The sequence below is a fragment of the Primulina huaijiensis genome, chromosome 18 (assembly GCF_012295235.1).
Source record: "Primulina huaijiensis isolate GDHJ02 chromosome 18, ASM1229523v2, whole genome shotgun sequence".
Classification (NCBI taxonomy): Eukaryota; Viridiplantae; Streptophyta; class Magnoliopsida; order Lamiales; family Gesneriaceae; genus Primulina; species Primulina huaijiensis.
This window is the reverse complement of record NC_133323.1, coordinates 18848703-18872499: the sequence shown is the minus strand read 5'-3', so window position 1 is coordinate 18872499 and position 23797 is coordinate 18848703. Positions and strand designations below refer to the sequence as shown.

The following is a 23797-nucleotide window of genomic DNA, read 5'->3' as shown; positions in this document are numbered from 1 at the left end:
TACAGATGTAGGTGCAGACCACTGCAACACGGCTTCGACCTTCGTTGGATCAACAAAAATCCCATCTCTCGATATAACATGACCCAAGAAGGCCACTCGATCCAACCAAAACTCACACTTACTGAGTTTGGCATACAACTGTCTATCTCGCAGTACCTGTAACACTGAACGTAAATGCCCAACATGCTCAGCCTCACTCGTGGAATATATCAATATATCATCAATAAACACAATAACAAACTGATCGAGATAAGGCTGAAATACCCTATTCATCAAACTCATAAACATAGATGGAGCATTCGTCAACCCAAACGGCATAACGAAAAACTCATAATGCCCATATCTGGTCCTGAATGCTGTCTTCTGAATATCCTCCTCTCTAACTCGTATCTGATGATATCCTGACCTCAAATCAATCTTCGAATATACTAAGGTTCCCTGCAACTGATCAAACAAATCATCAATACGAGGGAGAGGATATTTATTCTTAATCGTTACCTTGTTCAGTTGTCGATAGTCAATACAAAGCCGCATAGTTCCATCTTTCTTTTTTACAAATAAGACCGGTGCACCCCAAGGTGATACGCTAGGGTGAATGTATCCCTTGTCCAGCAAGTCCTGTAACTGGGCTTTCAACTCTCTCAACTCTGTTGGTGCCATTCTGTAAGGAGCACGAGAAATAGGGGAAGTACCTGGCATCAACTCAATCCCAAGCCCCACCTCACGGACTGGTGGGAAGCCTAGAATCTCATCAGGAAATACATCAGCAAGCTCAGCAACTACAGGTATCTCCTCTATTCCCACCTCCTTCTTCTTCTCTGTCACATCTACAACATAAATAAGATAACCCTCATGGCCATGCTCCAATAACCGAGACATTCGGATAGCAGATACCAACGGAACATGGGGACGAGAACCCTTCCCATAAAATGTCCAACGCTCTTTCTCATCGGTGTAAAAATATACTACTCGCTGATAACAATCAACAGTCGCACAATATCTCCTCAACACATTAATTCCCACAATACAATCAAAATCAGTCATCTCTAGAATAATCATATCAGATCTCGGCTCATAGCCCTCATAAAAAATAATATCATCTGATATCATCAATACAACCGATATATCAACTCCAGAGGGTGTCGAAACAGAAAGAGGCATAGACAATGGAGACGAGCGCATATGATGCTCAACCACAAACCTCTTCGATATAAATGTATGCGAGACACATGTATCAACAAGAATATAAGCAGGATAAGAACACAAATAACACTTACCCGCTATCATCTCCTCTCGTGCCTCCTCTGCCTGCTCTCGTGTCAAAGCATACACCTGTGCTTGAGGTGGACCAGCTCCCTGCATACGTGGCTGTCCTCCAGAAGGTCATGGTGTAAACTGCTGAGGCTGTCGTCCTCCTCTATCTGAGGACCTACCTCTATCACCCCTGGGCTCTCGCTATCCCTCACGACTAGGACACTGTCTCTCCAGATGACCAACACCGCCACATTCAAAACAGGTGATCTCGATCTGTGTACACTGTCTGATCAGATGAGGTCCCCCACAACGAAAACATCTCACTGCTCTGGACTCCCCTCTCTGCCCCTGAACAGACTGAGAACTGCCCCCACGACTTTCAACACGTCGTGAATCAAATCAATGCTTCCCAGATGATGCTGAAGAAGAAGATGAACCCTTCTGATATTTAAAAGACTGTCCATGTGGTCGCAATGACTCCTTAGTCGGATCTGATAATCGTCCCTGAGCCCCATACTCCTGCATCACCAACTCAGCCATCTCAGCTCTCGTCACAGCGTCCTCAAATGATACTGGGTTGTTCGATTGCACACGATCAAATAACTCTAACTTCAACCCTTTCAAGAAGTGCATCATCTTAGCATGAACATTCGTAGCAACATGTGGCACATATTTCAGCAATGCAGAATACCGAGACTCATACTCAGCAACAGACATACTGCCTTGTCTCAAATCCTCGAATTCTCTCTCTTTCTTCTGTCTGGCTGCTATAGAAAAATATTTATCAAGAAAACGTGTCCGAAACACATCCCAATCAACAGTACGGCCCTGAGCTCTCAATCCGGCCTCAGTCGTCTGCCACCACAATAATACATTCTGCGAAAGCTGAAATGTGGTCAATCGTAACCAAGCAGATCTAGCACACGGTGCAGTCACAAATATCTGCTCTATCCTCCCAATCCACTCCTCTGCTCGCTCGCCAGTCTCAGAGCTATCAAATCTCGGCGGAATATAACTGCTGAACTGTGCCAAAGTCAACTCACCAGGCAATAAAGGCTGATCTGCAAATGCATGTCCCATAGAAGGAGGTGGCAATGGATTCATCTACCCAAACCCACTGTCAACCTCGTCCGTTTCCTCGCGTGAATGCACCTGTTCTCTAGCTGCCATCACTGGAAATCAAATTGTTAATCATAACATTTAACAATTACAATCCAGTAATCATCAGCACACCTTTCGCACGAAAGCACACGCAACTAAATCATCAATAACAAGTCAAATGCACAGACACACGCAGATAATATCGTCATCCAACTCTCTCATCACAAACCCAACTCCTAACCATCCCAGACATCTAACATATGCTCTGATACCACCAATGTGGCGCCCCAAACCTCACCACGTAATCATACATAAAAATTTTCTTTTCAACGACGTAATAATATAATGCATATACGACAAAATAGTGCAATCACCACACTATCTACGTCAATGCAGCAGAAACAGTATAATACATACACACATACAACTCAAGTAAGACAATAAACTATACTGTTTCTATCTACTATCAACTACAGGACTGTTTGACTAGACACACCTAGTCTTTCACCACTATCCTGTCTCACAGCATAGTCATATAACCTGTCCAACAGAAACAGCCCCCAAAAGGTGAGCATACACAACAATCATCATCGTAATACGTAACAGTTATATTATCAACAATAAAAAATATAACTGGAATGATAACAGAAATACTCCCTTTGCTGTCTCTGGACAATCAAACCACCAACGATATCAACGTCATCACTCCCATACTACTGCAACAACAACATCGACAATACGTCACACCCCAACACCGACGACAGCAATATCGTCGAACGAATAACATCAACGATACGTCGCACCCCTACTCCGGCGACAGCAATATCGTTGAACGAATAACATCGACAATACGTCGCACCCCAACACCGGCGAGAACAATATCGTCGAACGAACAACATCAACGTGACGTCTCCCAACAAACGACAACCAACAATATCAACGATAATAAACCACAACAGATATAATATCAAATCACCCAATACCAGTGATTTATCATCGTTCAACGCAATAGTATTCATCAATACTAAACAATAACAACCTATGCTCGTACGTCAACACGTACCTGATAATCGAGTATATATATAATCTGGCTATTTCTTTGATCCCGAGGCTTGTGTTGTATCTAAATAATTCAACAACAATTATCAGCTCATTATCACTGTATCAATACAATCATAACAGCCTTAATATATAACATCAAATAGCCCAACAACAATTAATTCAACAAAATATAAAACTCGATCATAAATTCTTATCGTTCATCAATTTAATATTCTAGTGTATTTAATTCACAATACTACCATCAAATACACCCTAATTAATTTAACATCAAATAATAGGCTATTTTACAACATCTGTCAAATTGCGAAAACTTTATATCAACATGTAGCCTATATGTCGTAGACTCCGAATATACAATCAGAAGTAACCACAACTAATAAACAACTCTCCAATCTCACTTCAACGATTAAAATCCCTAATTATAATAAATTGGGAATAAGTCAAAACAACAACACAATAATCTTCTCTACTTCGTTAAAATCATACACTATTCAACAATCTTCAATTTCAGTATGATTTAACAATTTATCGGATTAATTCCAAAAATCGACGAATTTCAAACATCACCAAAAATATAAAATTTATACCTCAAATCGAAGACCTCGTGTCAACGATCTCAAAACTGAAGTCGGTTCGTCGATTGGATAAACCGATAAATCGCAAGATCGAAAGAGAAAATCACAAACCCTATATGCTTCTTTCTCTCTTCGCTACTGTCTCTGTTCATTTCTTTTGAACAGATCGGTGGAATTCAATTCCACTGACTCAAAATTTTTTATTATATTATATTTTATAATATAATATATAATATTTAACATTTTAATATCGGTATATCCCTTCGGACCAGTCAAATGATCAAATTTGCCAAAACTCAAAACATGAAACTTCTATATCTTTGAGTTTTCTACGTTATATCCAAATTTCTAATCATTTGTACTTCATATGACCAAACTATGTCATATTTCATTCATTAAAATCATTAATTATTTAGTAATCTCCAATTACTAAATCAACAAATTGTAATATTTACTTCAGACATTACATGCAGTGAAAGAGGAATCGTGCTCAGAAGGTAGTCAGAATAATAAGAAGCCTTATATGGGACCACCTAAGCAACCAGAACCACCAAAACCACAAGGACAACCACCTAGAGGGAACATTCCGAAGGCTGATGAGAAACCACTGTGCAAGGAGTGCAATCGTCCACATTATGGCCAGTGCATGTGGGGCACCTACAAGTGCTTCAAGTGCGGAGAATTAGAACACAAGGCTGGGAATTGCGCAAAGCCCAAGCAACCCACGACTGGAAAGGTCTATGTGATGCAAGCTGAGGAGGCTGAGGCAGAGCCGACATGACACTGATTACTGGTAACCTAGCTGTTTAACATTTTTACGATGCTTTTATTGCATGAAATGTTCAAATTGGTTATGGGAATGGATTGGGACAATGAAGAACTTAGAGAATAATAGGTCGTATGTAATACCTGAGCTGGATTTATGAGTCGACATTGGGAATTTTTGGGTTAGTAGTACGATTTCAAGATTTGGGCGAACCGAATTTTAGAGTAAGAATTAAGCTAAGAGGGTTAAGTATGAAGTGATTAGGGGAATCAAGCTTTGCAATTATCAAGACAAGAAAAATTTCGAGGACGAAATTCTATTTAAGGGGGAGAGATTTGTAACGTCCGAAAAACCAACATACGTAAACCACATGCATGCAAATTATTTGAATTTCTTAATTGTTTTATTTAATTTATTTTAAATGCTTACTTGATGCATATTAAATCATTAAAGATATGATTGCATGATTAAATGATTATATGACATGATTTAATGAAATTGAAGGATTTTACCCGAATATTCGATAATAGACTAGGGAAAGGAGACTGGGGATGACTAAGACGATAATATTTTTTTTCCACTTAAAAAAAGGCGCCTTTTTTGTAACGATCATGAGCCATTAGGCTGAACCAACATGGGCTTCGGCCCATACACATGCACCACTACTGGTCATGGGTCGTTAGGATGGTCCATCATAAGCCCTAGCCCATGCCCATGCACCGTCACTCATAGAATATCCCACTCCTGAAAAGTGGTTTCTTTCGCCTCCCCCAACACTAAATCTGTATAGCGGTTAGAATGCAAGATAAACAAGAGAACAAGATAGGTATGAAAGTTGGAAGTTCGAAGATAATCGGAACGAGATGAAGTTGTAAAATATGAAACATATATACTACCGAATTTGATAAACATGACAATCTACATAATTGTATGTCATTGGTTTAAAATTTTAAATTTTGAAACTAAAAAGCCACTTTAGGCAGTTCATATATCCGGTTAAAAATAAATATATTTTGGAAATTGATAATAACTGTCAAAATAATAAGTATATAATTAATTCGAAATTTAAAAAGATAGAAAGAATCAAATTTCAGACCATTTAAAAATGATTAATATGTCTGAAGAGGGACGCACCGATTAGAGCTACGATAAAATAAGATTTCACAATTTTAGGTCGGAGCGGTCATAATTGTATACTGGTTTGATTAATTGTTTTTAACTCAAATTTTTCCACTTAAATATATGCACTGATTTAAATCAACTAAGTCAAGAATATTACGAAAATAAGAAAACTTAGCATCGGGTAGTGGCTTAGTAAAAATGTTTGCAGCTTGTTGATCTATTGAAATGTACTTCAGCCGAATGTCCTTCTTCACTACATTATCTCGGATGAAATGATGTCTTATATCAATATGCTTGTCCGAGAATAAAGAACAAGATTGCAGATGATTGATCTTGCACTTGTATTATCACAGAAGATTGGGTATTCAGCGGCCTAAATTCCATAATCTCTTAATTATTCTTGAATCCATAGTAATTATGCATAGAACGGCTACATATTCTGCTTCAGCTGTTGATGTAGCTATTGATGTTTGCTTTTTATTGAAGCAAGATATCATTATGTTTCTCAAGAATCGACATGATCTACTTGTTCTTTTTCTATCAATCTTGCATCTGGATAGCCAATAAGGTTAAAAATTGAGTCTTCGGGATACCAAAGATCTACACATGAAGTACCCTTAAAATATTTAAGAATGTGTTTGGCTGAAGTATAATGAGATTGTTTAGGATTAACCTGAAAGCAAACATCAAACATGATATTTGGCCTCCTGGCGGTCAGATATAGAAGTGGTCCTATTAAGCCTATGCACATTGTTATGTCCACTGATATTTCCCCTTAATCTCTTTCTAGCTTGATTAATGAGCTCATTGGGGTAGTGGAAATTACACAATTCTCTATGCCAAACTTTTTGAGTAGACATTTTGTATAGTTGGTCTAGCTGATGAAGATGACATTTTCAAGTTGTTTGACTTGTAACCGAAGGAAGAATGTAAGTTCTTCCATCATGCTCATTTCAAACTTTTCTTGCATTATTTTGGAAAATCTTTAACAAAGTTTTGGATTAGTTGAACCAAAAACTAAGTTATCCACATAGATTTGAACAAGTAAAACATGGTCACCCTTGACAAATTTTAATAAGGTTTTATCAACCTTTCAATCACAAATTCATGGTCAAGTAAGAATTTTGATAATGTGTCATACTATGCACAAGGAGCTTGTTTTAAACCATTAAATGTTATATCAAGTTTATAAGCATAGCTTGGATGAATGCGACTAAAAAATCTAGGAGCTTGTTAAAAATAAACTTCTTCATTAATCAAACCATTAAGAAACAACGACTCAACATCCATTTGATAAACCTTAAAGTCTTTAAAGGCAACATATAAAAGAAATATTCTAATTGCTTCAAGTCTAGCTACAGGAACAAATGATTCATCAAAGTTTTTTCCTTATTCATGTCTATATCTTCGTGCAATTAATCTTGCTTTATTTATTACTACTGATCCATTCTCATCTTTTTTATTCCTAAATATCCATCTAGTTCAAATAACATGTGGATTGGAAGGTCAGGGAGCTAGATTCCAAACATCACTTCTCTCAAAATGATTAAGTTCTTCTTGGATAGTATCTATCTAGTTTGAATCACCCAAGGCTCCATATCTTTTCTTATGTTCAAGTTGGGACACAAAGGCAGGATGCATGAACTCATTTATCATTTGTTTTCTAATTCTAAGAGGAGCGGTTGGGTTAATGATGACCAGCTCGAATGGATGATTATTATTCCATCAGAGACGGTCCAAATGGATTTGGATCTGGCTAATGTACAGTTGGATCTTCATTTTTTTCAACATCATCCACCATTTGATGATGTTCTTGTTGTTGATTGTTCAGTGTTGTTTCAGGAGTGATTTCAGCCATTATTCTCAAATCTGTTTCATGGACACTGTTATAATCAATATTAGTAGCATCAAATATATTGCTTACATCATGTATATTGATACTGGTATTATCATGAGAGAACGAAGATTCATCAAAAACAACATGCATAGATTCTTCAATGGTTGGAGCTCTATAGTTGAAAACTATAAGCTTTACTAATCGAATCTCCTAAAAAAAACCAGCATCATTTAGAATCAAAATAGAATAGATGTGTTTTACAATTATTATGAATGAATCACTTACAATTGAATAACGAAAATATGATATTTCTGGCTGTTTTTTTCTAGATCTCATATGGAGTCTTTTCCTGATTCTTTTTATCACTGATTTGTTTTTTTGTGTAGCATGCAGTGTTGAAATCTTCTTTCCAAAACCTTTGAAAGATACCAAATTCTGATAACGTGGTTCGAGCCGTCTCTTTTAGTGTCTTGTTTTTCTTTCCTCAGCAACATCATTTTGTTGAGGTGATGTTGTGGCTGAAAGCTCGTGCTTGATACCATTATCCTCTAGATAGGTTGAGAGGATTTTGTTGGTCAACTTAGTACCTCTGTCACTCATTATCCTATCTACCAAGACAATTCTCTCAGTTTGTAATCTCCTTAGTAGCTTGATTAGCTAGGCAGTAGCTTGATATTTAGAAATCAAGAAGATCACCCATGTAAACCTTGAAAAATCATCAACAATCACCAGGGTAGGCTCATCATATGTATTGGACCAAATAGATCTATGTGTAGAAGTTAAAGACATCGAGCCGTCGATGTATTTCTTTTGTTCTTGAAATTCAATATGACCTGTTTGCCTAACTGAAATGCAAAACATGATTTATCTTTGATAAAATCAATGTTATGCAATCGTGATACTAGGTTTTTTTTTTTTTTTTGCTAAAATTGGAAATAAATTTGAAATTTAAATGATTGAATCATTTATGTCAAAGCCAGTTCTTATTTCCATACAATGCTACAAAACATGTAGAAACAACAAGATTATTATCATTCCAGCTCAATTTATAGGTGTTTTGTTCTCTTAGTTCGGTTGGCATAATATCACCATTTGGAGATATAATAGCGCAAGTGTGTTTGTGAAACTCTACTCAATAGCCACTGTCACAAAGTTGGCTTATGCTAATTAAGTTGTAGCACATATTTTCAATTAGTAAGATATTTTTGATGTTTTTTTCATAGATAATCATACGCTTACCGACAGCTTTACTCTTAGAGTTATCACCAAATGTGATTCTTGGCTCTTTGTTGTCAATGACTTTGGATAACAACTTGATATTGTCAGTAATATGTCTGGATTATCCACTATCAAGAAACCAGATAGATTCTGTGAGAATTTTTTTCTTTAGTACTTGCAACCATTAAAATAAACTTTTGGTACCCAAATCTAGCTGACACTTGATCAGATTAACCCTTTCGGGACCCATCATTGAATTAGGCTTACCGGCTTACTAGTGTATATATCTATAAGAGTACGAAATTGTGCATAAACCTATGAGTATGTGTGATATGGTCTCTCTCTCACCGAATGTAGTTCGGGCCGTTCATTCTTCTCGTTCAGTCTGTATCTCTTTTGAACAAGTCTAAAATTGTGGTAACATACAGACTTCCTCTTCACAGACTCTTCATAGAGTAATGTCTAATTGGACTTGGTTTTTTGTAGAACCAGTTTGAGCCGTTGTGAGTGGCTAGGCTTGGTTTGCATTTAAGCCATGTACGGTTGAACTTAGAATTCTCCGGTTCGATATAGCCTAAGCCACAATGCTTGGCCCTGTTTTCAAAATTTACAGTCTGGCTGTGTTGAACTTCGGGATAATCGTGTTTATATATCGTGTTAGACCTGACAAAGTTTATCATTTTATATTTTCCATTGTCTAGACACGATTGAGTTTTAACTCAGAATTACAATACTCATTATTGTCAAAACCAAGCCCAGTTCTATCACCTACTGGTTTGTGCAACTTATGCACTTTCTTGATGGAGGCAGAAGACTTTTTCCAAGATTATACTAAAATTGTCAACCGTTTATTTTCATTTAAATTTGCTTGGAACACTCTACATATAACATCATTTTAAACAGCTAGCAAACTGATTTTCACTTGCAGACCGTTAACTTCCTCTTGTTGTAAAGGGCTAGAGTTGGTTGACTTATATGAAAGCTTTTTAATTTCTGCTTTGGCTTCAAATGATTGCAAGAGTCTTTTAAAATCATCAACCATGTCATGCATATCCATGATAAGATCCTCTCGTGTAAATTTATCAAAGTCAAAGTTAAATACCATACCATCTGCAGTTTTCATCTCAATATCTGAAGTCTCTAGTCAACATTTGTCATGAAACACTGGATCTTCTCATCATCACTCTCACTAGAGGAGACCTCTGAGCTAGACTGGTCTGAATCTGAGTCAGCCCATTTGTTTTTTGACTCATCAGCAACAAGTACTCTTTGGTATGTCTTTTTCTTGAAAGATCTCTTGTCACCTTTGGACCGTCTCTTCTCAAATGACTTTTTATCATCTTTATTTGTCCAGTTCCAGTCTGCAATGAAATGGCATCGCTTCCCACAGTGAAAACAAGCTTCATTATCATCAGCTTGACCTTTTTATGATAAAAATTAAAGTTAGATTTATTTTTCATCATGAATTTGACAAATTTCTTAATAAATAGATGCATAATCTCATTGTTTATCTCGTTAACATATTTTATGCTAGAGGCTTCTTCACTGGCAGTTGGAGTTGGGGTTATGGCGACTAGAGCTTTGGTTGGTTGTGAGTGGATGGTTCCTTTTCTATCCGGATCCCTAGCTCGAATTCATAAGCTTTGAGGTCAACAAATAGGTCGTGCAACTCAAATTTTTTGAGATCTATGGACTGTCTCATAGCCATCGTCTTCACGACCCATTCTTTGGGAATTTTTTTCATAACTTTCAGTGCAATCTCACGATTAAAGTATTATTTACCAAGAAAATTAATTTCAATAATGATATTACTAAACCGTTCATTGAACATATTAAGAGTCTCGTTGGGCTTTATCTTGGTATTATCGAACTTTTGGATTGCAATAGTCAGCTTGTTCTTCTTGGTTTGATCATTGCCCTCGTAGAGTTGGATCAGCTTCTCTCAAATCTCTTTGGTCGTTATACAAGTCTTGATCTCGCTCAACATATTTTGTCCAGGGTTTCGTATAAGATGTCCTTGATCACTTTGTCAAGGTTAGCTTTCTTTTTGTCATTAGTCGTCCATTCTGACCGGTGCTTCTCGACCAATTGTGGAGCACCATCAGATACTACAACAACTGTATTGGCTTTGACTATCTCCATAAGACCGTCAATAATGACATACCACATGTCATCATCTTAAGTAGCTAGATGTGCCTGCATACGGGTTTTTCAGTTTTCATAATCTTCTTTGAAAACATAATAATTTTGTTAAACAATGTCATTTAAAAGCATAATTATTAGAATTCAACAAAAACCCAGTCTGATACCACTTTTTTGGAACTCTTAGTGATCACTTTACACTTCTTGATATTTAAGAACTCTCGGTTCACCAGACAACAAATACAAAACCCAATGGTCGTACTTGACGACTTGAGTTTTTGATGTAGCACAAATTTGATCCTTGATGATCTGATATAATTCTGATAAGCGTGTGATGTATGAGCAAATTTGATGTATTTCTTGTAGGAGTGCTCAAACATTTTGATAATGTAGAGTTGAAAGATGCACGAGAGTTGTGTATGTTGTATTACTTGAAGTTGAATCTACATCTATATATAGTTGAAAGCTTCCAACGGTCGGATAAAGCTTTTGAACGATCACTTGTACAAGTTACCAATAGAATGGACTTGTCGTTTTCAAACGAGGTACATTTCATTAAATGTCCATATAATGTTTTTTAGTTTTTGCAACTTTTAGCTCTTAGTTTTCGAAAAGTCGTTTTGATTGTGGAAAATTTAAAAACTTCTATCATATCGTGAGTTGGTGGGATACTCTTCCTTATAATATAACTGGCAGTTTTCAAACCGATTGGAAGTAAAGTATCCACATTTCTTTGTACATCTCTTATCGACGGTAAGATAGTAACGATCTTTATTCAATGTAGGACGGTTAGAAATTAGATGATCTACTGAAACGCCTGCTACTCGTTTTCTTAAATCATGCTAGAAATTTTTTTTTTCTCCTTAATCTCCAAAATTAAAAATATACATATATATAAATACTTTAAAATATCTTGTCACCATTTTAAAAATAAACATCCATCTAACATTTAAAATCCAAAGGAAAATATTTTAAAACATAAAATCGTCAAACGTTTTACCAACCTAAAAACATTATTTGAAAAATATAGCACATACTATAACCTCTCAAAAATCTCTCATAACATAAATAAAAGTCGTAAAAATATCTTTAACATTACTTAAAATCATAAACCATAACTAGTGCGGAAAACTAGCGTCGGTCCTCGGGTTATGTGCACCTTCAGTCCAGTCAGATCAACCATCAAGACCTCCATAAACATAATCGTCCTAATCATCTGCATCAATCACACCTAGTGAGTCTAAAGACTCAACACATTATATTCTTGATACCAAATAATACGTAATACAGTTCACATGCAACAGTGAAAAATACTTGTACTTAAAATAACATTTTCATCATAATGCATAAACTTTAAATAAAAATATTTTCATAATGCATCAACTTTAAATAAAAACATTTTCATAATGATGCATCAACCTTAAACATAAACACTTTCATATAAACATAAACATGTTTATATTCATATTCATATTCATATTTACATATTCTTATCATCATATTCATATTCATATTCGTGTTTGTTGAATTCAGATCGTGATTGTGACTCGTATTCTTAATCGTATTGGGCGATGGATCCATCTAGAGAAAACCACAGTACTGGGCGACGGAGACACCAGCGACACTTTCACCGGTCAACTGGGCCTTGGCCAATGTATTAACATATTCGTATTCGTATTCGTATCCGTATCCAAGGAAATACGATCGTCGGGCTCCCACTGGGACCATAACCCTCACGATATCTCTAACGTACATCGTATTTAGTCACAATCCCTTCACGTCCTTCAACATGTTATCATCACTTAATAAAAATCATGCATATACGTATCATTTTGATTTTTCGAAACCAAGCATGCAACACGTCTTTTAATTTTCATATTAAATCATAAAAATCCATAATCATTTAAACATTATAATTTAAAATATAAAAATTCATAAACATTTAAAACCAATATTTTAACATATAAAAATCCATCACAAGCCATAAACGTTTTAAAATAAACATTTTAACATCATAAACCTTTAAAGTAAACATTTAAATCATACACATTTAAAATAAACGTTTTGGCATAATAAATCATGAAAACATCCATAAACATTTAAAATAATCATATTAGCATATAAAACAGCATTCAGGACACTGCCATGACGTTTACTAATTTCTAAGTGTAAAATGACCGTTTTACCCTGGACGTAAAATTTCACATTTTTAACTTTTTCTTAATTTCATTGACTCTAATATGTCCCAAATAATTATTTAAGCCTACATGAATTTTCTCATATTTTTATTTAGCTTAAATCGAGGACTTTTAATTTAATCTTTAAATGTGACGTATTAATTCATTTTAATCTCGAATTAAATCAAACCTTGATATAAAATTCCCAAATTAAAATCTTAGAATTTTAATAATTATTTGAGCTTAAATATAATTTTTTATAATTTTATTCTGCATAAAACTAGGCGTTTCAATTAATTCTTTAATTAGCGTTTCGTGCATCGATTAAATCCCGGATAAATCCAAAACTCGTTATTTTGATCCCAAATTTAAACATAACGTTTTTAAGATTTATTCTACCCTTCCAAGTCATGAGCCACCCTCGTGGACCCATGGATTCATTTTTAGCCTTTTAATTTCCGAAATAGACACATTATCGAACACACAAGCCATTTCCTAATTCACTCGAGCAACGCCCGAGCCGCCTTGAACCAAAACCTAGCCAACCCACCTAGAGACTCTACTGACCAAGACCAGCCCATTACCAGCCTTTAGAACCAAGTTACAGCCCCTACACCTTGGACCTGAATGCATGCTTGTGTGCGTGTGTTAGTGTTCTTAATGTATTGGGACTCCTAGCCACCTAGGACACTTCCAGCCCTTGACCACTTGACCCCTCATGACCCTAACCATCCCTGGACCACACCCAGACCAGCCCAAGTCCCTGAACTCGCGCACAAAGCACAGCACCAGATACGTACATGCTTGGCCGAGAATCCTTGTATGGCAGAACTCTATGTTTTCCTGTCCAGCTGCTTAACCATCGAGCCGGTCCTTGAACCAGCCCCTCAAGCACCCTCCTAGGACCCTAAAGAGTCGGCCTAGCCCAGCCCAGAGCCCCCTGGCCGAGCCTCTTCTTCCCTGCACCAGCTGAAACCCCTACGCTACTTCCCTTCCATTCTCGGGTGGGAGTCCTAGCCCAGCCCTCTTGGCTCGAGTCCTAGCATGGATAGGACTCTTCCCTTGACTCAATCACGACCATAGCTAAGCCTTGCCCCAAGCCAAGACCCAACCGAGCCAACATGATCAAAACCGAACCCCTTCAACCCACCATGACAGCAACTTGCTTCCAGCTGGTGTTCTTGATCGTGTGTGGTGTTTTGGATGAGTTCTAAGAATCTAAAATCGTGTAAAACATTTCTTAATCATGTCTTAATCATGGCAGCCCCTTTTTAACATATTAAACAGGTTTTTGAATCAATTACCAAGCTTTCAAATTCATGATGAAGCACAAAAACGAAAATAATAAAAGTGCATCTTGTTTTTCCATGCAATACATATTTAAACCAATACTATGGTGTGATGGATGAGTAGAAAGGAGAATATGGTGTGCCTTTGCGTGTAAAACGCACGAATTATCGTTGACGATTTGAAGAACGGCGACGAGAAGACGACGGCTTGAATTTTCCTAGCAAACTTTTGAACTTTCTCCTTGAGTTTTTGACGTGTGAATGTCGTGTGAATATCTTGGGGAGAATTGGTGTGAGAGCCCAGCCCAAGAAAATCCCAAAGCCCATCCCATTTAGTAATAAGTTAAATTAAAAAAAAATAAAAAAAAGAAAGAAAAATCAACGAGAATCATCATCACCGATTTCACCTTCTTCCCGTAACTCTCTGTACAAAATTGTCAAACCATTTCCGTCACTTTGACCGCCGATTGTGACCGCACCGGTGATCGAAAAATTCAAGTAAATATATGGTTGGAAAGCCCTTGACGAGAGCTACGTTTTGGTACCCATCTTGAAGTATTTCTCGACACTTTTCGAAAACCCGTCTTCCCTTTCTCCGTCGAATTGCCGCCCGTACATCACCGGAATTCGGAAATTGACTGAGGGGTTTTGTTCCCTACGTCATAGGCTTCATTTTGGTATATATATTGAGGTACAAATCATGATTCCAGCAAGGTGGTTGTATTTTTGTTGGGTTAAATTTGGTACCAATATTGATAATTGTTATATTATTGATTGTAGGTACAAGAATTGAGCCAATTAGAGGTTTTTACCAGATTTTCGAAATTTATTTGGATTAATTTCGAAAATTCATAAATTTAAAATTGGGTTTTCGAATTTTAGTGTTCAATAATTAAGTGTTTCGATGCTATAGAATTGTCGTATATGAATTGAGAAATATTAAAGCCTAAATTATGAATTGTTGGACTTTTAGGCTAAATTAGTGAATCTTGGAAAAATAAACTGAACTTGATATGAAATGAATTATTTGCCACAGGATTGGATTATTCGAGAAATCCTTAAGAAATTTCAGTGGTAAATTAATGGTTCAGTAGAGGTACGTACGAACTGTTTTCATTACGACGTCTATATGATGTGAAATGACGTTAAGTACTTTGTAATGAGTTGTGGCGTGCCTTATATGCTTCTGTGACTACGTGATTGTATTCATGCATTTATTGGTGTTGATACTATCAGTGCATAGCATTTCGAGGCTTGACTCCGTTGATTGCTATTATTACTGATCTATCGAGTTGTTGCGTCATCGATGGAGCGGGTGGGTAGGATTAGCACTCCTGATGACTTGCATGAAGGCTGAGCGGGTAGCTCCCGTACCCTCGATGCTACGTGCATGGATGAGTGGCGACTTGATGTTGCGTTGCTACGTTCCTGGCACGGGTGGCCACTGTTACTGTTGTTTATGCGATTCATTTGGACTCCGTTTGGTATCCGTTATCAGTTGTTACCTTTCACGCATTGCACCACATTTTACTTGATTTTATTTCATATCAGTTATATTTCTCGTAATATTACTGGTTCGTCGTACTGGGGCCCGACCCCTCGTTTCTTTTTATGATGTGGTTGTTTTTGATGCCATAGCAGGTTATCCAGGAGGATTTGACGCGTCTGGTGGAGCACAAGGTAGTGGTGTCCAATCGTCGAGTCATGGTTGAGAGTTCCCAGATATATATATACTATATTATGGAGTCATACATTTACCGGGGAGATACCCCGTGTAGCTGTATTGTTATTTTTACGATGTTTTGAATTGATAGTTGTGTGATCGAGCCTTGCCGGCTCTGCATGTGTTTAGTCCTGGCCAGTGCGGCTATAGGTTGTGAATTGATGTTATGACTTTATTTCGATTGTATAAATATGATTTGTGATGTTTGACTTTTTTGGGATGTCCTGTTTACGAATAGGTCATGCCGAAATTTCTGTAGGCCCAAAATGAAAATGTTTAATCGCTTTCGCTGTTTACATTAAGATATCTTGGTTGTTTGGTCATTAAATATTAATCAGGAGCACGGGCCCCCACAGTTGGTATCAGAGCGTAACTGGGATATGCTCGAATTAGAGTCTAGGGCACTTGAGTCTAGACGCAAATAACATGATTGTGCATGTGTTTGACTATTTGCTCTTATTTGAATTGTTTGGTGTGATTTGCTTGAATTGATCTGCGTTAGAATGACTAGCTGATTAGGCAGGAAATGTAGTTTAGAACTTGCCTATAACTTTCTTTTACCTGTTATCTGCCTGTGGATTTAATACTCGTGTCTTGTAGAAGGGCACCTGGAGGAAGAGGTAGAAAAGGAAAAGAAATAGCGCAAGAATATGAGGCGCAAAATGTTCGAGGACTTGCAGATATCATTAGAGGTAGACGCGGTCAACCTCGAGGACAAGTCGCTCAAAATGTTGAAGAAGAAGTGAACCAAGAACCTCCTCGACCTGAAAGACCTGGAGCAGCTGACACAGAAAGTTGGAGGAATGCAGTTAATAATTTCTCATTTCCAGGAATTACGTCCTAAAAAATTCTTTGGCAATGAGAGCGGAGAAAAAGCAGCAGGCTGGCTGAAAAGTATAAATCATCTATTTAATTTGTTGGAATATTCCCAAGATATTAGATTGAAGCTTGCTATCTACCAACTTAAAGACCGAGCACAACTCTGGTGGGAAGCCATAGAGGAAGCAATGAAGGAATCTGGTGACATTATTACTTGGGATGCTTTTCGTGCTCACTTTACCCAAGAATATGCACCACCATCATATTATGCTGCTAAAGAAAAAGAGTTCAATCAGCTGGTGCAGGGCAATAAATCAGTGGTGGAATATGCTTCACAGTTTTCTGCTCTTTTGCCCTATGTTCCACATGTTGCTAGGAATGATCAGGCTAAACTATCACGTTTTCTGCACGGGTTGCAGCGGACTGTTCATACTTTGGTAATGACTGGATCGCCTAATACGTATATTCAAGCAGTGGAAAAGGCGAAGAAAATTGAAGCAAGTTTGCTCAGAGGAGACCCACAGCCAGGTCCATCATCTGTTTCTCAGGGATCTGGGAGTAGTATGTTAATGCCAGTGGATTTACCTCCATATCAGCCTGTACAGTCATACCAACAACCCAAACAGCAGAGGTACAAGGCAAAAGGAAAGCAATTCAAGAAGAAGTCTCAATCCAGCTCCTCCAGTTCAGGCAGTGCACGAGGGGGAGGTTCTGTTGGGTCGTCTAGCACTGTGCATTGTGACCGATGTGGTGGTCGACATTTCAGTTCCCAATGTGTAGGAGTTCAGGGGACTTTTTATAATTGTGGTCAGATTGGACACTACGCCAGAGTATGTCCTAATGCAGGGAGACAGCAGTTCCAGCCACAACCGTTTGGTCAAGTTCCCCTTGTACCAGTCTTTAGACCATATGCTCCTACCCAATCATTTCAGCAATCTAGTTACCCACCTCCCAGAGGTCCTACTCAGCAGCCATTTCCAGGGCCACAGCAAGCCCAAGTCCATGCTTTGACTCAGGACCAGGCTCAGGATGCACCAGGAGGAGTGATTGCAGGTATTTGTTATGTTTTTGACTATCCTGCACGCATATTGATAGACACAGGAGCATCTCATTCATTTTTATCTGATGCATTTGTTGATGAGAATGAGATTGCTACTATTCCTTTGTTGGATACTGTGTCAATTGCTACTCCTGTCGGTGTATATTTGATGTCCCGTGAGATAGTTTTGAACTGTGTGATTAGATTTGAGGGTAATATTATGATAACAAATCTAATCAAATTAGTCATGAATGATTTTGACTGTATTCTGGGAATGGATGTGTTGACAAATTATCGAGCCACTGTGGATTGTTTCCATGGAGTTGTCAGATTTAGACCGTATTATGGCAGCAAATGGAATTTTTATGGTTATGATTCACAGTCTCGAATTCCATTAGTATCTGTAATGGAAATGTTCAGGTTGTTGTCAATCGGAAATGAAGGATTTTTTATTTATGCTCTTGATGCAACACGAGAAGAACGATTGAAAGTTTCAGACATTCCCGTTGTCAAGGATTTTCCAGATGTATTTCCTGATGAGATTCCAGGTTTTCCACCTCAAAGGAAAATAGATCTTAGCATTGAATTGATGCCAGGAACGAATCCTATTTCTAGAGCACCATATCGTTTAGCTCCAACAGAGTTGAAAGAACTCAAGGAACAGCTACAGGATTTACTGGAGAAAGGATATATCAGACCAAGTATGTCACCCTGGGGAGCTCCAGTATTGTTCGTAAAGAAAAAAGATGGAACGATGAGAATGTGCATCGATCATCGGCAGTTGAATCGGGCTACTGTGAAGAATAAATATCCTCTGCCGCGTATTGATGACTTGTTTGATCAGTTGCAGGGTACTTCTGTGTATCCTAAGATTGATCTTCATTCCGGATATCATCAGCTTAGAGTCCGAGAGGAAGATGTTCCTAAGACAGCATTTCGGACACGATATGGGCATTATGAATTCTTAGTTGTGCCTTTCGGTTTGACTAATGCACCCGCAGTGTTTATGGATTTAATGAACCGGGTATTTCGAGAATTCATCGATAGATTCGTTATTGTATTTATTGATGATATCTTGATTTATTCTAAGTCAAAAACAGAGCACAAAGAACATTTGGCACTAGTCCTTCAAACACTCAGAGAAGCACAATTGTATGCCAAATTTTCTAAGTGTGAGTTCTGGTTGGACAGAGTTTTATTTTTAGGCCATGTTATATCTGCACAAGGAGTATCTGTTGATCCTAGTAAAGTTGAAGCTGTTATCAACTGGCCTAAACCAACAAATGTGTCTGAAATTCGAAGCTTTTTGGGATTAGCTGGGTATTATAGGCGTTTTATTGAGGGATTTTCTAAAATAGCTAGGCCGATGACCCAGTTGACACAGAAAGATCGACGTTTTGTATGGACTGCGGAATGTGAGTCTAGTTTCCGAACTTTGAAAGAAAAGTTGACCCCAGCTCCAGTGCTAGCTTTGCCTTCAGGCTCAGGTGGATTTGTTGTCTGTACAGATGCTTCTCTAAATGGACTTGGTTGTGTTTTGATGCAACATGGGCGAGTGATTGCGTATGCTTCTCGTCAATTGAAGCCACATGAAACTCGATATCCAGTGCATGATTTGGAGTTGGCTGCCATTGTATTTGCATTAGAGATATGGCGTCATTATCTGTACGGTGAACAATTTGTGATTTATTCTGATCACAAGAGTCTGAAGTATCTCTTCACACAGTCTGATTTGAATATGAGACAACGTCGATGGTTAGAATTGCTTAAAGACTTTGATTGTGATATTCAGTACCAACCAGGGACGATGAATCAAGTTGCAGATGCTCTGAGTAGAAAGGTTCAACCTAAAATGTTGACATCTTTGACTATTTCAAAAGTTCATGAGCATTTGAGAACTTCAGGATGGACTTATCGGTCTAAGGGCGACTACTTTATAGTTTCATCTATTCAAGTTGAACCACAAATTGTTTCTAAAATCAAAGCAGCACAGAGAACTGATCTGCATATTCATAAACTGAAAGAATTGACTATGACAGGTCAATCAGACAAGTTCAGTGTTGCTTCAGATGGATGTCTACGCTATAATGGTAGACTTGTGGTTCCGAATTTGATAGATCTGAAAGAATCTATACTTCGAGAAGCTCATTGTAGTCGACACAGTGTTCATCCATGAATCAAGAAGATGTATCATATCTTGAAATCTCATTATTGGTGGGAAGGCATGAAGAAAGAGATTTCTGAATTTGTAGCTAAATGTTTAACGTGCCAACAGGTTAAAGCTGAGAGAATGAGACCTGGTGGTGTGTTACATAGTCTGGAAGTGCCACAGTGGAATTGGGAGCACATTGCTATGGATTTTGTGACACACCTGCCTCGTTCAAATCGTGGTTGTGATGCGATTTGGGTGATTGTTGATAGATTATCCAAATCAGCTCATTTTATTCCTTATGATCGTACTTGTACTTATAAGAAAATGGCAAAAATGTATATTGATCATATAGTAAGATTGCATGGTGTGCCAGTAACCATAGTATCAGATCGTGATCCCAGGTTTGCTTCTAAGTTTTGGAGCAGTTTGCAATCAGCATTGGGTTCAAAGTTGGCAATGAGCACTGCATATCACCCACAGACAGATGGTCAGTCAGAGAGGACCATTCAGACACTCGAGTATATGTTGCGAGCAGTCGTGATGGATTTTAGGGGTGGTTGGCAGGAATCATTGTCACTTGTTGAATTCTCTTAAAATAACAGCTTCCAAGCAACCATCGGAATGGCACCATTTGAAGCCTTGTACGGTAGAAAGTGTAGATCTCCGATATGCTGGGAAGATATAGGAGAACGACAGATGTCAATTCCAGAATTTATTCAAGAAATGAAAGAGAAGGTTGAGATGATGAAGAAAAGAATGAAAGCAGCTCAGGATCGTCAAGTCAGTTATGCTAATAAAAGGCGTAGACCTTTAGAATTTCAGGTTGGTGATCAGGTTTTCTTGAAGGTATCACCATTTCGTGGTACTATGAGATTTGGGCGCAAAGGGAAGTTAGCTCCGCGTTATATTGGTCCATATTCGATTGTTGAGAGGATTGGCACTTTGGCTTATCGTTTGGACTTACCACAGAGTTTGTCTGCGATACACGATGTGTTTCATGTATCTATGCTGCGGAAGTACGAGCCGGATCCTTCTCATGTCTTGAGGACTGATGAGGTGGAGTTGGATAGTTCCCTTAGCTATGTTGAGCATCCAGTGCAAATTCTTGATCGCAAAGAGAAGCAACTGAGGAATAAGACGATTCCATTGGTTATGGTGCAATGGAGTAGACATGGGAGAGAAGAAGCTACATGAGAATTAGAGTCTAAAATGCGTCAGGAATGGCCTCATTTGTTTGAAAATGTAATAAATTATTCCATGTATTCTGATTTCCCTATGTACTATCAGTGGTAAATGTTTATAAACGACTTTTGTATAAATTTTGTGTATGCTAGATTTCGAGGACGAAATCTGTTATTAGTAGGGGAGAATGTGAGAGCCCAGCCCAAGAAAATCCCAAAGCCCAGCCCATTTAGTAATAAGTTAAATTAAAAAAAACTAAAAAAAAAAAAAAAGAAAAAGCAACGAGAATCATCATCACCGATTTCACCTTCTTCCCGTAACTCTCTGTACAAAATTGTCAAACCATTTCCGTCACTTTGACCGCCGATTGTGACCGCACCGGTGATTGAAAAATTCAAGTAAATATATGGTTGGAAAGCCCTTGACGAGAGCTACGTTTTGGTACCCATCTTGAAGTATTTCTCGACACTTTTCGAAAACCCGTCTTCCCTTTCTCCGTCGAATTGCCGCCCGTACATCACCGGAATTCGGAAATTGACTGAGGGGTTTTGTTCCCTACGTCATAGGCTTCATTTTGGTATATATATTGAGGTACAAATCATGATTCCAGCAAGGTGGTTGTATTTTTGTTGGGTTAAATTTGGTACCAATATTGATAATTGTTATATTATTGATTGTAGGTACAAGAATTGAGCCAATTAGAGGTATTTACCAGATTTTCGAAATTTATTTGGATTAATTTCGAAAATTCATAAATTTAAAATTGGGTTTTCGAATTTTAGTGTTCAATAATTAAGTGTTTCGATGCTATAGAATTGTCGTATATGAATTGAGAAATATTAAAGCCTAAATTATGAATTGTTGGACTTTTAGGCTAAATTAGTGAATCTTGGAAAAATAAACTGAACTTGATATGAAATGAATTATTTGCCACAGGATTGGATTATTCGAGAAATTCTTAAGAAATTTCAGTGCTAAATTAAGGGTTCAGTTGAGGTACGTACGAACTGTTTTCATTACGACGTCTATATGATGTGAAATGACGTTAAGTACTTTGTAATGAGTTGTGGCGTGCCTTATATGCTTCTGTGACTACGTGATTGCATTCATGCATTTATTGGTGTTGATACTATCAGTGCATAGCATTTCGAGCCTTGACTCCGTTGATTGCTATTATTACTGATCTATCGAGTTGTTGCGTCATCGATGGAGCGGGTGGGTAGGATTAGCACTCCTGATGACTTGCATGAGGGCTGAGCGGATAGCTCCCGTACCCTCGATGCTACGTGCATGGATTAGTGGCGACTTGATGTTGCGTTGCTACGTTCCTGGCACGGGTGGCCACTGTTACTGTTGTTGATGCGATTCATTTGGACTCCGTTTGGTATCCGTTATGAGTTGTTAGCTTTCACGCATTGCATTACATTGCATTGCATCACATTTTACTTGATTTTATTTCATATCAGTTATATTTGTCGTAATATTACTGGTTCGTCGTACTGGGGCCCGACCCCTCGTTTCTTTTTATGATGTGGTTGTTTTTGATGCCATAGCAGGTTATCCAGGAGGATTTGACGCGTCTGGTGGAGCGTCAGGTAGTGGTGCCCAGTCGTCGAGTCATGGTTGAGAGTTCCCAGATATATATATACTATATTATGGAGTCATACACTTACCGGGGAGATGCCCCGTGTAGCTGTATTGTTATTTTTACGATGTTTTGAATTGATAGTTGTGTGATCGAGCCTTGCCGGCTCTGCATGTGTTTAGTCCTGGCCAGTGCGGCTATAGGTTGTGAATTAATGTTATGACTTTATTTCGAGTGTATAAATATGATTTGTGATGTTTGATTTGTTTGGAATGTCCTGTTTACGAATAGGTCATGCCGAAATTTCTGTAGGCCCAAAATGAAAAAGTTTAATCGCTTTCGCTGTTTACATTAAGATATCCTTGTTGTTTGGTCATTAAATATTAATCAGGAGCACGGGCCCCCACAATTGGTGTGCTGAATTATGAAAGTGGCTTGAGTATTATGGGGTTGGGGCAGGGGTTTTAGCTTATTAAATACTTTAATTAATCCCTTAAACAAGCTTAGGCCCATTAAGAAGGTAATTAGGCTCATTAGTACTTTAATTAAAATATTTAAAATGATTTTTCTTGAATAAGTTTGTGAATTTATTAGCCGGATTGTCAAAACATTCGTATTTTTGTTGAAAACCAACACCGATAAAATTTACGTCCCGTCGTATAAAATCACCTCAAAACCCCTTATTTTCAAAAATATGAAAAAAAATCACCCTTATTTAAAATAATTAAAAACAATTATTTAATAAAAACATTTT

The 23797-nt window shown here is 37.7% G+C and overlaps 2 protein-coding genes and 1 long non-coding RNA gene across 3 annotated transcripts in view; 1 reads left to right on the top strand and 2 right to left on the bottom strand.

Annotated features, from left to right (window-relative positions):
* Positions 1 to 1653: 1653 nt before the first annotated feature.
* On the bottom strand, positions 1654 to 2358 carry LOC140963983 (uncharacterized). The gene is made up of 2 exons (XM_073423461.1): positions 2079 to 2358; positions 1654 to 2021 (listed from the first exon to the last, which is right to left on the bottom strand). Exons 1-2 carry the CDS (start codon positions 2356 to 2358, stop codon positions 1654 to 1656), a joined length of 648 nt encoding a protein of 215 aa, XP_073279562.1.
* Positions 2359 to 2536: 178 nt separating this feature from the next.
* Positions 2537 to 23797, bottom strand: part of LOC140964101 (uncharacterized) — a 48228-nt gene continuing 26967 nt past the window's right edge. Inside the window, exon 4 of the long non-coding RNA XR_012172819.1 lies at positions 2537 to 2648. This is a non-coding gene — a long non-coding RNA (uncharacterized lncRNA). The remainder of the gene's footprint in view (positions 2649 to 23797) is intronic.
* Positions 17070 to 23360, top strand: LOC140964553 (uncharacterized). Its single transcript, XM_073424414.1, has 2 exons — positions 17070 to 18138; positions 23015 to 23360. Exons 1-2 carry the CDS (start codon positions 17070 to 17072, stop codon positions 23083 to 23085), a joined length of 1140 nt encoding a protein of 379 aa, XP_073280515.1. The 3' UTR covers positions 23086 to 23360.

Coding starts and splice junctions, on each gene's coding strand:
- LOC140963983 (XM_073423461.1), bottom strand. CDS start 2,358: ATGAATCCATTGCCACCTCCTTCTATGGGACATGCATTTGCAGATCAG. Junction 2,022..2,078: donor CGGATTGAGAGCTCAGGGCC/GTACTGTTGATT, acceptor ATTTTTCTATAG/CAGCCAGACAGAAGAAAGAG.
- LOC140964553 (XM_073424414.1), top strand. CDS start 17,070: ATGCAGTTAATAATTTCTCATTTCCAGGAATTACGTCCTAAAAAATTC. Junction 18,139..23,014: donor ACCAGGAGGAGTGATTGCAG/GTATTTGTTATG, acceptor ATGCCATAGCAG/GTTATCCAGGAGGATTTGAC.